At 34.7% G+C, this 15,380-nt stretch overlaps 1 protein-coding gene across 1 annotated transcript in view; it reads left to right on the top strand.

The window, feature by feature from the left end:
- The window catches only part of TLK1 (tousled like kinase 1), an 87,534-nt gene extending 74,653 nt beyond the window's left edge, over positions 1-12,881 (top strand). The window contains exons 15-21 of the mRNA XM_039361766.1: positions 1,140-1,231; positions 1,318-1,407; positions 1,558-1,727; positions 3,135-3,270; positions 5,995-6,106; positions 6,577-6,684; positions 11,066-12,881. Coding sequence (XP_039217700.1) covers positions 1,140-1,231; positions 1,318-1,407; positions 1,558-1,727; positions 3,135-3,270; positions 5,995-6,106; positions 6,577-6,684; positions 11,066-11,242 — 885 coding nt within the window. The 3' untranslated portion in view covers positions 11,243-12,881. The remainder of the gene's footprint in view (positions 1-1,139; positions 1,232-1,317; positions 1,408-1,557; positions 1,728-3,134; positions 3,271-5,994; positions 6,107-6,576; positions 6,685-11,065) is intronic.
- The last annotated feature ends 2,499 nt before the right edge of the window (positions 12,882-15,380 follow it).

Genomic DNA, 15,380 nt, shown 5'->3' with positions numbered 1-15,380 from the left:
GTGTCAAACTCGCCACGTGACGTGACATGACGTGACGTGTCGCAACATATCACAACTCTTTTTGCATTGCCAGGCAATGGGGTGGGTGCGGCTTTGGTATGATGAAACTGGCCCATAGGCTGGTAGTTTTACACCCCTAACCTAAGGCATTGTTAATATGTTTAAAGCAATACATTTCTTCTAGCACTATTGTGAGAAGTTTAGAAACTTCTACTTTTATTTGTATGAACAGCATGCTGTCTCTGCTATACTTATCAATGGTATAGAGCTATGGTTTGTTAAGACAAGTGGTGTACCATAGATTATGAAATTGCGTTGTTTCAGTTAATTATAGTTAAGATTATGTATGCTCTTGGATAAAACATTACATTGATAGTAATTTAAAAAAACATATTTTTTAATCATATAGTTGCAAAATCGCCCCTACTCCACCCCAATGCAAGGGATTACAGGGTCGTTAAAAGGAAAAAAAAATCATAGTTGCAAAGCAGTTTACAAAACCGGGCCTATAAATAAAAAAAAAATCAAATTGTAAAAATCACTTAGTGTTTCCATGATAGAAAACTCAAATAGTGTCCACTGTATTGCCTAGTTCTTGTGATTTTTAAAAAAAATATTTCTAAACTTAGGAGTAGTCATCTTTCAAAAGGCATGCCTGCAGAGAGTACAGAATACACAAAGAGTTGGATCATCCACGGATAGTAAAAATTTATGATTACTTCTCCTTGGATACAGTAAACTGACTGCCTTTAGCATAATTCCCAGAATATTTACAGAAATTAGAATGCATTTTTTAATTCAATTTTGTGCTATATTTCTCTTTTTAACCCCATCAATTTTTCCTTATAAAAACATGTGTTTTATGATGAATCACGATAAGTACAAGGGGGGGGGGAGAAAGGCTAATTGTCAGCCTGGACAATTGCTGGACGAAAATATCTCCGAAGCTCTTTCAACACCCCAAATTCAAATGTTTATCCCATAATACACGAACTCTCAAGCTTTACTTATCTCCGTTTTACATGTTTTAATTAATAAATTCTATAGACTCACATGACACAGGGAAGTGTTAGGAGTTGCTTACTTGAAACTTGAACAGTATTTTTCTTTTTACTAACGTCATCTAACGGGTCTTGCAGGCATTTGATCTTTATGAACAAAGATATGCTGCTGTGAAAATACATCAACTTAACAAAAGCTGGAGAGATGAGAAAAAGGAAAACTATCACAAGTAAGCATTTTTAAAAACACTTCTTCTGGTAGCAAGTTAAAATGATACTCCAGTATCCACGATTAATGATTCCCTTCTTTCAAAAGGCATGCCTGCAGAGAGTACAGAATACACAAAGAGTTGGATCATCCACGGATAGTAAAACTTTATGATTACTTCTCCTTGGATACAGATACGTAAGTATATAAAATAATGCTTCTTTGTTTAAGAGCAGTTTGAATTATATTAATACTTTTAATATCCAATTTCATATTTTTCTTTTGTGCTTAAAACAAATACATAGATTTTTTTAAGTATCTGGACTATCTTTGTTTCTTCTCTTATAGGTTTTGTACAGTGTTAGAATATTGTGAAGGCAATGATTTGGATTTCTATCTCAAACAACATAAACTAATGACAGAAAAGGAAGCTAGGTCCATCGTAATGCAGATTGTAAATGCGCTGCGATATCTCAATGAAATTAAACCGCCCATTATACATTATGATCTTAAACCAGGTAAGTCAGAAATACCAATACAACTTCCTTTTTATATAGCGTTTCTGTAAAATATATCATTCACTTCAATTTTCTATTTTTGTCCTTATTGAATCCATCAGGTTTGCATTGCTTAAAAAGAGGTAGCATAGGGTAAAACTTAAGGTGTTAGGTTAGGACAAGAAGGGGCAGATTGAGCCTCACTTGGCCCTATCGTTCTCTCTCAACCCAACTTACCATTCAGAATAGTTGTAATAGAGAAAAATTGGAAGGGGCTGCTAAGTGAAACTATGATCTAATTTGAATTACTTAATCTATATAGAGAGTTAATGTATTGCTTATTTTATTGTGTAATATTCCGGAATATAAAATAACTATAGTCTAATTTGTTTCCACTGCATAGAAACCTATTAATTTCTGTATGTTTTTGAATAGGCAGGAAAAAATTTTTATTTTCTTTATTTTGGGATTGATTCTCAGTAGATACTCAATATAATGTACAAATAGAAATAACAAAATACAGCAGCTACAGAGCTTAGTCAATCAAGAAAAACTGAAATACAACACAAGTATAATGCAACTATAATTGCAGGCATTGTTGTCCAATTCTTGAAGCTTTTGTTTTTCTATAAAGTATTTAATACATGAAAACTATAAAATTCAGTACAAATAGCATGACATTATTATAATACCCAAAACTGCATTCTTTATTTAAAAATCCATCATTTGGATTTGAATTTGTGAAATGTGTACTAATCTTTAGTAAAGTTTTTGTAGGTTTAGTTGTAAATAACTAAGTCTGCATGCATTCTGTGACTTTAAATATGTTTGAGATACAGGAACTTTTATCTTTTTACCAGTTGTAAGCTTTCCAGAGTCATCTGACTGGTGAGATGGGCAGCACATCCATTAAATAAAGTAAATAAATTGCCTTTCACAGGTTTCAAGTGCTACATGGGATAGTTCTATAAATATGTAAGATACCTGTTAGATATTTCAGTTCTGTAAAATCATTAGGGCTGTGCAATGCAATTGAAAGCAGAGTATCTCAGAATAAGTGATTCACTGACGCTGTAAGGCTCGTTGGTTGCTTTGAAAGCTATGCTCTGTTAACTCCGTGGGTATGTGTAAGCATAACAATACTTTTCCTGTGTCCACCAATGAAGCAAAGGAGCTAAGCAAGTATGTATATCATTGAGAATTGGAGCAACTTTTGAAACAGCCACATGAACTCTACAAAAGATGTGGGTGTTTGAATGATTCAAAGAGAGGTGCTTTGTTCATGCTCCTGCAAATCATGAAACACATCTTTAATCCTTTGTTCAGCCCTAAAAACAATTACATTCTCATCATCTGAATGAAATGTTGTTGAGACACTGTAATGGGCTAGAACTTGTTTTTTATAATGAGATTTTCTTCTTTTGATAGGAAACATCCTGTTGGTTGATGGAACAGCATGTGGAGAAATAAAAATCACAGATTTTGGCCTGTCCAAAATAATGGATGATGATAGCTATGGTGTTGATGGAATGGACCTAACTTCACAAGGAGCTGGGACTTACTGGTATATTATTTTTCATTTCACAAACTTTTTTTTCTTTTATTAAACAAAAAGATGAAATAAAATTTTTACATGATATTTTAGTTATTCTCATGAATAACAAAGGTTATGTACAGCTGCCATACAAATATAGTAAAAAGACAGGTATTGTACCTAATTCAGTTTATATCTTAATGGTATAGAATTTATCTTTTATCATGCTTAGCTTAATAAAAATCTGATATGCATATACAAACTGAGAAGTATTCACTGAAGGCATTTCAATATTCAACATATACATTCAGGCTGAGAAACAGCCATCTTATATATATATTTTAAATGTAAAACATTGTTTCTATTGAAAAGGGGAAGGTAAACAGATAACATTTGATTTATGAATTGTGGTGATCATTAAATGTTTCAATGCTGAAATCAAAGTTTCACCAGTATTAGCACTTTGCAGATACTTCAGGAAAAATGCTTTGCAACAGACAAGAACATATCAAGGACAGGATTTTTCCTCAGATCCTTAAAGCAGCATTGTATTGTGACTGTAGAACTTTGTAAGCTGTGCATAAACGACACGTGCAGGCCAAGCCATTTTCCTTCATAGGGAAAAACAACAAAGTGTGTGATTGCAAGTGCATGAAGATGTGGCCATGTTTTGAATGTATTTGGTTTATAAAGTTGTAATTTGTGAGCATTCAGAGTGGCTTGTATTCATCTCAGTTATGTATCTTACCAACTTCTGACCTGGGTTTTGAATTCTCTTATCAATTCAATTTCTAGTTTGGTCTACCATAATTTATTACAATTCAGTAAATTTGAGCTTGTTTGCTAATCCAGAACTAGAAACCAATACTTGTAATAAGATATTATGATATATCCTTACTAGTCCTCCTACACTGAGAAGTGTAAAACAGATGCATTTTTGTCTTTGTACTCTAGAAAAATGAAAACGATGGGATTTTTGTTCTGCTGTTAAATATGCTGCAATCGTATCATTTGTTATAGAACAGAAATTACTTGGAGGAGAGAGTTAAATGGTTTTACACAATGGAGTACAGATATTAAGATGAAGATTAATAACTCAAAATCAGTAGCACTCATTATATAGAGACCTAAATGTTATCACCATCACTGGTTTATAAATGAGGTAGATATTGTACAGGTCCAGACCTTCAAAGTAGGTTTCCTTCATTCTAGAGTCTGAAACAAACATACCAAATATGTGAGTCAAAATGTACAGTGCATCAATGCCATAGTACTGAATATCTTTTCAACTAGAGGTGGCACATACATTCCTGCAACCTTGCTTAGTTCTCTGTGGAGCCCAGTGTGAGTTATATTCTAACTTCCCTATTGGTCCAATCTGAATTGTAAGAACTACTTTCAAGACTCCAGATGCATATCAAATGCTGTCTTAAGTCCAGACTAGTGAAGATAGAGCTGAGGATTTGGACTGTATGCTTATGTTTGTTAAAGTAATAACAATAACAGTAACAATAATAACAACAACATCAACAACAACAACAATAATAATAATTGGAAGGTCAACTAGTCGAACCCCCCCCCCCCCGCTCAGGCAGGAAACCCTATACCATTACAGACAAATGGCTGTCCAGTCTCTTCTTAAAAACTTCCAGTGTTGGAGTATTCACCGCTTCTGGAAGCAGGTTGTTCCACTGGTTAATTGTTCTAACTGTCAGGAAGTTTCTCCTTAGTTCTAGGTTGCTTCTCTCCTTGGTTAGTTTCCATCCATTGCGTCTTGTCCTGCCTCCAAGTGCTTTGGAGAATAGCTTGAGAATAGTTAAGTCTAGCCATATGAATTTGGTTCCTTAACACTGGCTTTCTTTCATGATGCCACCATTAAGCTCATTCATATGGTTTTTAATCGGGATGACTCTTCTTTTGAGTCAGGAATTCAGAGCACCAAATAGACCTCTTTGCTTCTGAGTTGCTTTCGAAGAAATAAATTGCTCCCATAAACCAACTTAGTGTGTTTATGTCTTAACAACTCCTACACATAGAAGAGCACACTCATTAGTAAGATGAAATGCCTGACCCTCTGCAATGCTGTACAGAAAACAGGAAATTTCCATTCAATTAGAGAGTCTACCCTTGAGGATCTGGAGCGGTAGAGCACAGTAAACCATGTGCTCCAAAGTTCTGTACTATTAGCCTTGCAACAAATAGTGTAGTATTAGTTCACCATACTAATTGCCACATATCATAACTTATTTGGATGAGACTGAAGAATTGCTTGCTTCATTTTACTTTATAGCTTGGACATTGAGATATGGATAAAAGTAGAAAAATTTTATGTAGTAGTGTAGTTCACAAGTCAGAGAAGAAAGATATAACTGATCCTAAGATGCAAATTTTGAGTGTTTTTAATGTTTTCTTACTAGTATGACAAGCTTATGAGGCAATGATTTCGCATTTTTATATACTTATGACTGTGATTTTGTTTTTCTATACTCTGACTGAAATAATATTTCTACTCATAATAATTAAAATAAACTCTTAGATCAACAATATTGGGTCCTGAAAGCTTTTAATAAACTTTTAATATAAACTAACTAACTAAATAACTTAGGGTTCTTATGAATTGCATTTACAACATACATGGTATTTTTATGTTTGTGCTTAACCATTTTTGACTAGGTTTTTAAACATATCAATCTTCTAGTGGACAGCATGCCTGTTTACCCTGAATGAATCTTTTCCTTTCTTGTTTTCGTTCAGGTATTTGCCTCCAGAGTGCTTTGTTGTAGGAAAAGAACCACCCAAAATTTCTAACAAGGTGGATGTGTGGTCAGTTGGAGTAATCTTTTTCCAGTGTCTATATGGCCGAAAGGTAAGCGTGCACAATAGCTGCAATTTTCCATACAGAAAAGTTTGACTAGCATAATTCCATTAATCAAGAATATGTGCAGGCAAATAATTTTTTTTTCTTCTGTTCAATTGTGTCCAAATCTCGGGGACTTCCTGGTCAAATCTCTGGCAAGATTTTTTGAAATAATTTTTTTATTGCCTGCTTCCTAGAGCTGAGAAAGTTGACTGGCCCAAGGGTCACCCAGCTGGCTTTGTGCCTAAGGTGGGATTAGAATTCATAGTATCCCAGTTTCTAGCCTGATGCTTTAACTACTACACCAAAAGGGCTCTCCATTCAACTTACACATAATTTCATTTCCCATTGTTCTGAAATACTTTAAAATATTTTAATGTAGCATAATTTTAGATTTTAAAAAATAAGTTTTCTTTTTCAAACAAATATATGTATGCTTGGTATAATGAACTCTGAAATTTTTTTTAACCTCTTTCCAGCCATTTGGTCATAACCAATCACAACAAGATATACTTCAAGAAAACACAATATTAAAAGCCACTGAAGTACAGTTCCCAGTAAAGCCTGTTGCGAGCAATGAAGCCAAGGTAAAAGAGTTCAACTATCAATTTTGATAGAGTGTAATATATTCTGACACAAAGTCAGACAAAACATTTGAAGCTAACTACAAACAAAATGTATTTAAATTTTTGTAAGAATTGTTTTTTAATTTCAAATGGGAATTCATACATTTAAAAGCAAATGCATTTTTTTTCAAACTTTCTGTGTTTCCCCAATTTATGTAAATCTGTTATCAGATGTTGGAAAAAACTATCAGATACTGAAAATGATTCTGTGGAATCCTGAACATTGATCTTGTTGAATAGAAAATAAGTGTAACTAAATGTTAAGATGAGTGACGTTAAAAATACTTTCAATATCAGTAATTGCAGAAATTTTAACTGGATAAGCCAATTTGTTTTGTTCTGTAATCTTCAATTGTAGAAAAAAATTCTAAAGTACAGTTATATTGTCCTAAATCCTAAAGTACAGTATCACTGTCATTTGTTTTAAAATTATATTTGCTATTTTGTGAACTAGGCATTATGTAATGTTAAATCAAGCATGTGGTTAAAATGAACACTACTACTTTCCCAGCAAGCCAGCTTCAAGCAGTGCATTATAAATCTTAGTTTAATTAAATTTAAATTTTTAATTTAAAATTTAATCATTGACTATTTCAAACATCTCTGATTTAAAAGAAATTGCAAATGTCCTGAAATGGAAAGAAGGGATTATCCAACCTAAATCTTTGTTTTAGCTCATTGATGTGCTTACGTAAATAGTTCAGAACAAGTTTTATCTATTTCCTCCAAGCTAACCTAATAAAATGGCATGTTTTAATGGAGTTTATGTTAAAAAAAAAAATCAGCCATGGCATTCGGACACAATTTCTGGTTGGTTTAGCCATAATTTCTGACTAAACAGAAATAGTTTGTTTAACCATTAGTCCTTGTATGGAGTCAAGTGGAAACTTATTCATAGAATTCCGCCATACGTAGCTTAATTTTCCATGTTGATAGCCTCTTTATCCTTTTCACATGAAGGGAGAATATTGCATTTTCTCTCTACTTTCCACAGAAGAATATGTCCAAGGACACTATATTTGTTTGTAGTCCCATCCAAGTTAAACAAGTTCTGTGAGCTTAGCAAGACTGGGCTTGCCTGGTGCTTCTGGGCTTGGATTAAATATTTTTATATTGTATAGTGCTACTTCTTTCCAACTGTGTCATCCTTTTTACTGTAACTTATTATCTAACCTGATCCATTCTTTCATTCTATAATTGCTTTGCTCTTGACAAAATTGTTAATACTCTATCATCAATAACTTTCCACATCTAAGAACACAAAAAGTATAGTGAATGCTAAATTTGGAAAGTTACTAGTCCAGAACAATCATAATCTAAAGTAAAAACAGGCTGATATTTGGAGTTGTGTTTACCCCACACATTATCCCATCTCAGTAAAGCAAACTGTTTTTTATATATGCAAATCGCTGAATAATTGTACTGATTGGATAGATTTTTGGAGCTGAGAAATTCTGAAGATAATATTAATACATATAAAAGACAGCATGATACAGAACCTCTTAATGAATCAAACTTTTCAGGTTTTAGAAGAAATAGGATTTTTGAACCAAGAAAAAAATGCAGTTCTTAAGTCAATCACTACAGGAGATTTGCATCTAATAAAAACAGTGCTGATGGAATGCAGAGACTTTTAAAAAAAACATAGTTTTTATTGAAAAAATTTACATTGATAATAAACACATTCAAAGAAAGCAAAATATAGTTACAAGTATAGTAAATATGATCATGGAAAAAAGAACTATGAAAAAAAAGGAGATGGGAGAAAAACAACAGAAAACATGAGAAGAAAATATAGATAAATGGCTTCCAATCTTCCTTTTGGCAGCTATAGTGCAATTCTAACCAAACCTGCCTAAGATTACATCATGATTCTCTTTTTTCTATCACATGTATCTCATGCCTCCCAGCTGCTCAGCTAACTCAACAAGCAAAATGCAAAAAAATTTCTTCCCACTGATTACCTATGAGGAGCAGCTGTGAGATAACAAGTGGGTTATCTCACAATCTCTTCTTTATTCAGAGAGAGTTGATTGTTCAATGTTGACTTTCTGGGTGTTGATTTCTGCCACAATGCCATCTCCACTCCTTTGAAGATGTGGTTCACTATAAATCACACCAAAAACTTCCTCCCAAATTCTTTTTTTTTTTACATAGTATTCTAATTGGAATTTCCTTAAATATATCTATGTTATCATCATCAATCTTCAGTTGAGTATTACAGTGCTGCTGCAAAACATGATCTCTTCTTCATGATAACATGTACATACCTTAGAACACTGCTTCATTTTGCAAATCATATATTGATCCTGTAAACCTTATCAATCTCTGCTTCTGTGTCATCTTCATCCCAGTCTAAAAAGTTGGAAATGTAATCATTTTTTCTTTGATGTCTTCCCCATGAATTATTGCGGGTCTCATAGAAACATCCAAAGTCAGAGGTGGCCTATGGGCCATAGAATACCCAGATCTGCTCTAAATTTTAAAACAAAAGTCTTTTTCTCTCACTTCCAGTTGTGCCAAGTTGTCTAAATCTTTCTCCACCTCTCTAGTTATAACTTCTGTCTGACTTTCCAAAACTTCTGTGTTGTCATTAATTTGTTTTACATTTTTCAGCCAGTTGTCCTACAGATTTCTCAATCTTCTTAACTTCTTTCGTATTCTTTTTCAATCCCGGTAAATCCTTTTTCCACTACTTTTTAAAAAGCATCCAAACTATTGACAGTTTTGTTAATTTTTTATCTTTTAAGTCAAAATATTTTAAGTTGTTTTTATTTTATCTTAATTACAAAAAGGTGACTTCCCAAGTGCCTTTGTTCTTTCCTGTCTTTCCAAAGATCCCTCTTAAGTTTGCTTGTTTATTGCTTTGTATTCCCCCTGCATTATTTTTACAAATAACTCAAGGTAGACATATCCAACACACCTTCTTCCTCCTATTTTCCCCACAACAACTCTGTGAGCTTAATTGGGCTTAAAGAGAGTGACTTGCCCGAGTCACATTAATTGTGCCCAGAAGTGTTTAAGAAGGTGAGACTTTTGCTGGTTATATGTCCATAAAGACTACACAGTAGTTTTGAACACAATGTTAATCTCTTGTCTCCTAAGCCACTAAACTTGTGATTGACCACAAGAAACTCAATTTCTGTGATCTGTTTGTGAGGAGCAGTTATCCAGACTATAACTGGGCAATCTCCTAATATCTCCTCCTCCAGAGGGAATTTGGTTGGTTAGAACTTGCTGTCTGGTTGGCAAGCTTGGCCATAGTGCTCTCCTTTCTCATAGGGATGCTTGCAGGGATGTCTAACTCACCATGGCTCCTCAGCTAGAAAACAGGGACGTTTATTAGCAGAACAGGAAGAAAAGAGTTGTTTTGGCATCAAGTAGCCCAGTATCTAAATAAACGTTATTTTCATCCATTCATCTTCTCTTTTGCCTCTCCATATTTGTTTCCAGGGATTGGGAAATCTCTTTAGTATCACAGGAAGAAAGTGAGGTTCCAGAAAGGAAAGTGAATCAGCATATTCACTTTTTTCTCCCTGGTACATTGATGCCTCTCCTGAATCAAAGGGATTTATGTAAATGGAGGGATCATTAGATGCACACTAATTCTGAGTTTGCTTTCTATAGTTTTATCGAAGATTATTATGCAAATGATGATTGGAAGAAATAAGTAATTTCTGTCTCCAATAACAAGATTATACATTTAAAAGGAAAAATCAGGGAGAAATGGCACAGAATTAAACGTTTTAAAAAATTAATTGGCAATATATATTATTATGTACGTCAGTAACTGATTTTGATTTTTCATCCCTTTACAATGATTTAATCTTAAATTAAATTCAATAGATTTTAGAACAATGTTACTCCCACTATTATAATGTGGCTGTTAAGAATACCTAATACAACATTGTTGAGCAATTCATTTATGGCCTGCTTGCATTTTCTTAGTAATACTTAGAAAATGTTACTTATAATTAGCATCTCTGATTACTTAACATATTATACTTAACTATAAATGAAACACAGGTTCTGAATTTGTTAGGAGGTCCTGAACAAATCTAGCCAAGCATGGCTTATTGAAAACATCTGCAAAATTCAATGTAAAGTGAAATTTGAATCAGAGATTTCAAATTTTATATTTTGCTACTTCATCGTTTATGTGAATGGATTTCCATTAGAACAGTGGGATTTTCACCTACATGCTCTTCAAATTGAGGTTGCTCAATCTCTAGGACACATTTGGGAGATGGAAGAAAAAGGAAGAATATGTGCTGTTGGTTGACATTCCATCAGCAAACTGCATTTAATTCCACACCATACTGTCTGTTTTTTTACCTTCTAGGCCTTTATCAGGCGTTGCTTGGCATACCGTAAGGAGGATCGATTTGATGTCCATCAGCTGGCTAACGATGCTTACCTACTTCCACACATGAGAAGATCAAACTCTTCAGGAAACTTGCATATGACTGGACTGGCAGCCTCTCCCACACCACCTATATCAAGCATTATTCCTTACTGAAGCTTCTTCACCAAGATGGTTTGCTTGACACCTTCATGATATTTAGCTGCAGTGGACTTTCATTTGAAAGCATCCTGTTAGCCTTGTTTACGGCAGGACAAGTTTAACAATGGTGTCTTTATACTGTGGCCCTTCAAAGAAAAGTTGTTTCTCTGAGGAGACTGGATCATGATCTGAGAAGGGTACCTTTATTTTAGATGTTCACTTTGAAAACCTGGAAGGACAGCATTGCCCGCTGCCTCCCAACCAGATGTACTGTGTTATTAAGACTGAAGAAAATGTGTGTTTGGACTTCTAGGGAGGGAATACTGTAAATAATCTTTTTACTTTAAAAAAAAAACCTTTTGGTTGATACTGGAGAGTTCTTATAAAGAGGGGTAGTTTTCATTATTTCAATAAAGAAGAAAATGGAGCACAGAACAACAACTCAGTGCCTGGACAAGATAAAGAAAAAGCTAAATAAAAGAATCTTTCTTCCCAAGAAGTCAACATTTCAAAAACCAAAGTCAAGTTGAGTGACACAGCTTTGTTTCTTAATTTCAGTGGATAGAAGGGATTTAATATCGGGGTGGGATGGGGGTAGGGCTGGTGCGAAGTTTTTAAAAATGTGTTTGTTGATTGAATGACTGTATTTTCAAAGGGATAAAAATAACAGTTCCAGTGAGGGAGCAAAATCTAGTTTGAAACTAGCTCAACTATTTAAGTGGCATTTTGATATTTAGCAGAGTTTTCAGCTGATGTCTGCTATCCAGGCTTTTTGTGGAGGATTTACAAGGCCATGTATGTAACCAAAAGCAAATTGGTCGTGTTTAATGTTTCTATGCAGGATAATGACAAATTCCCTTCTAATTTTATTGTAAATGTATTGTACAGATGTCATATTTTCAGTTTAAAAAAATTCAGCAACTTATTTCTGTACAAATGTTTAAAAGTATGGCTTTTTCTAATTGGATATTGTATTTTTTTTAAGTCTCATTGAAGGCGCTTTTAATTGCTGCTAAATGTTGCTTTTGCTTTTGCAAAAAACAAAAACAAAACAAAAAAAATCAAAACAACCTCCTTAAGGTGCAAGTCAGCTGAAGGTCCTAGAGAGACTGAAAGTAGATAATTCATTAACAATCAAGGCATGTCAAACCGATCTGTGTTGGAACTATACAGTACAGTTCAAGTCAGTTTCCTGACCTGGAGCACGTGGATACTAGATGTAGAAGTTGTTTATGGTTATTCTCGGTTTCTGGAAGTACTGTCTACAAGGTGGGAAGATGTTCCTCTAAAGAGATGTCTCTTGTGGCTTGTACAGATATTTTAAAATGTGAAACATTTTCTAACTGCCTTGTATGGTAAGATTTTTTTCTTTTTCCGAATGCAGTATCTCTCTCCCATACAAGATTCCTCTTGTCATATTCATAATGCTGAATACTTGTATGTCACTTTGTCCATGTTGCAGAAAGGGAGGCTGTATTACCACAGGTTTTTCATTTAATATTGTACAGTTAAAATGTGGCTCTTGTTTCTGATGTTGCAAGCCATTTTGTTTTTGTTGTACATAAGGATACATTAACTGTCTCTTCAAAATGCTGCTGAAATTGTAGAGAATGTAGCCAAAACAGTAATAAAATAATGAGAGTTGAAATTTAAACTGGTTTTCAAGGTCTTATTTTGGAATATAAAAGACAGTTACAATATCTTTTATTCATAATGCAAGGAATAGTTTCCCTAAGTCACTCAATGTAAAACCAATTATTTTCTGTTCAATTGTGTTTAATCAGACTACTACATTCTGTCTTGGAGCCAGTCCATCTATTATGTAGTATAATGCACCAAATTTAGAATTGCCTAATCACAAATTGAAGGATTCTTTCTGCTAATAGAGAGAAAAAATAAATTAGTAAAAGCATCCCATTGGATGAAAAAGCAATCTGGTATATTTTGTATATTTATTTCCTTATCTCTTAAGTCCCATACACTATTTTACAGGGCCCTGCAGCCCTCCAAAGCAGTCCTAGGAGGATTGGGGGATTTAAGAAAAAAAATTCTTTATTGTGAAACCCTATCTTTTGGAGATGACCAGGATGAGCCCGAGGGAGAGGTCAAATGTGTCATAAGTCATGAGTCCCTACGTGCCCACAAGAGATCTAAGTCTGCCTCCCCTTGAAGGCCTCTTAATCTCCCACTCATTTCCCTTGATAGACTCTTTTGTCAGATTCTTGTAGAGAATTTAAGCTTACAATACATTTGAGCTTGCTGAATCACCTGATTTCTCTGGCGCTTGACATTATCCAACCCAATCAGAGCAACGGCCCCTGTGATTATAATTTTTGCAATGGCACATGAAGGGAAGATTTTATATTTTTTGCCACAAGTTCTAAAAGCTTCATCTCACAATAGGTGAAATGTATGTGTGCTTGATCACACAAGTGCACATATAGGGTTACATCTCTTGTACGTAATGTGTAAAATGATTCCTGTTATTCAAGAACATTGAAAATCCTCTGGTTTGTGACTGCAGTTCTGTTTTTCAGCATTTGTATTATTGCTTATTTAATCTTTCTTGCTTTTCACAACTTGCTCCACATTTACTCATTTTAATTTTTCTGTGGAAATTAAAATGAACATCAGCACAAAAGAATGCAGTGCCTAAGCTGAGGTGTGGGGGGAAGTATTAAGAAACAATAGCTAGGTTAGTTGGCGAGGATAATGAGCTGTAAATAGTATGTACCTAGCGCTCATATAAAGCATATTTTCCAGCTTTTAGTGTGAACCAGGCTAAATTCAGTTTCTTCAACAGCTCACAGCTAAAACATCCCATTGTTTACTTTTTCAAGTTTTGCACACAAGTCCCTCATTTGTAATTATATGGATATCTTCATTGTTTTAGCAAATTATTGAGAGGGAAAGCTAGCCAGAGATAATACTTGCTCACCTCCAGTCATCTGTCACTTCATCTGTTCTCAAAGTTTTCTCAAACACAACAGGTAAGAGTTCAGCTAAACAGTACTGCCTTCTAATTCCTTCGGTCCCTTAGGACAGAGGTCCCCTAATCTTTTGGGAATCAGGGACCGGTTCCGTGGAGAGATGTTTTTTCGTGGACCGGAGAGTGCATAGTTTTGCATGTGGCTGCATTCCGTGGATGGAGCTTCACTTGTTTGCATCGACCAGTTTCTGGCATGCCGCGGACCGGCGCCGGTCCATGGACCGGGGGTTGGAGACCCCTGCCTTAGGATGCAATTAATCTGCGCCTAGAGACATAAATTCCTTCTAAGTAAATAGTCCCTGATTGCATTTCTATAAATCTCCAGGTTCAATCTTAGTCATCCTATGCTTCACTAGTTCCTTAAATAACATGCTGGTTTTTTGTTGGAGGAAACAACAAAAGTACTTCAGGAGCTCTACCCTATGTTGCCTGTCAACATTTTGCTTTCTTCATTTAGCAGCTGATCTGCCAATATCTCTTTTATTTGGAGTACAGGTAGTCCTCGACTTACGACCACAATTGAGCCCCAAATTTCTGTTGCTAAGCAAGATAGTTGCTAAGTGAGTTTGGCCCATTTTCACAACCTTTCTTGCCACAGATGTTAAGTAAATCATTGCAGTTGTTAAATTAGCAACCTGGTTGTTAAGTAAATCTGGTTTCTCCATTGACTTTGCTTGTCAGAAGGTTGCAAAAGGTGATTCCATGATCCTGGGATAGTGCAACTGTCATAAATATGAATCAATTGTCATGCATCTGAACTTTGATCACATGATCATGGGGATGGTGCAATGGTCATAAATGTGAGAAACGGTCATAAGTCACATTTTTCAATGCTGTTGTAACTTTGAACAGTCACTAAATGAATGGTTGTAAGTCGAGGACTACATATATATCTAAGGAAGTCCTTTTTGCTATTCTCCGCGTCCTTCACTCAGTTCATTCTGAGTGTCTGCGTTCCTTCATCAATTCTACAGTTCAGGAATAGCTGTCTGTTTTCTTCCTTTGTGACTCATCTCACTATCCATTTCCAGCATTTATCCTTTGCAGATCTTTAATAAGCTTTTCTTTCAACATAGTGGCTTCTTTCTTTTTTGAAAACTGAGGGATTCCTTAAGATTATCTTTGATAGAGTTCCTCTTCTAACAGATCTCAGGAAAATTGAAA

Source organism: Crotalus tigris, unplaced genomic scaffold, assembly GCF_016545835.1.
Source record: "Crotalus tigris isolate CLP2741 ecotype Arizona unplaced genomic scaffold, ASM1654583v1 scf7180000019363.1367679, whole genome shotgun sequence".
In the NCBI taxonomy this organism is placed as follows: domain Eukaryota; kingdom Metazoa; phylum Chordata; class Lepidosauria; order Squamata; family Viperidae; genus Crotalus; species Crotalus tigris.
Note: the sequence above shows the minus strand (reverse complement) of the source record. Positions and strands in the feature narration are given on the sequence as shown.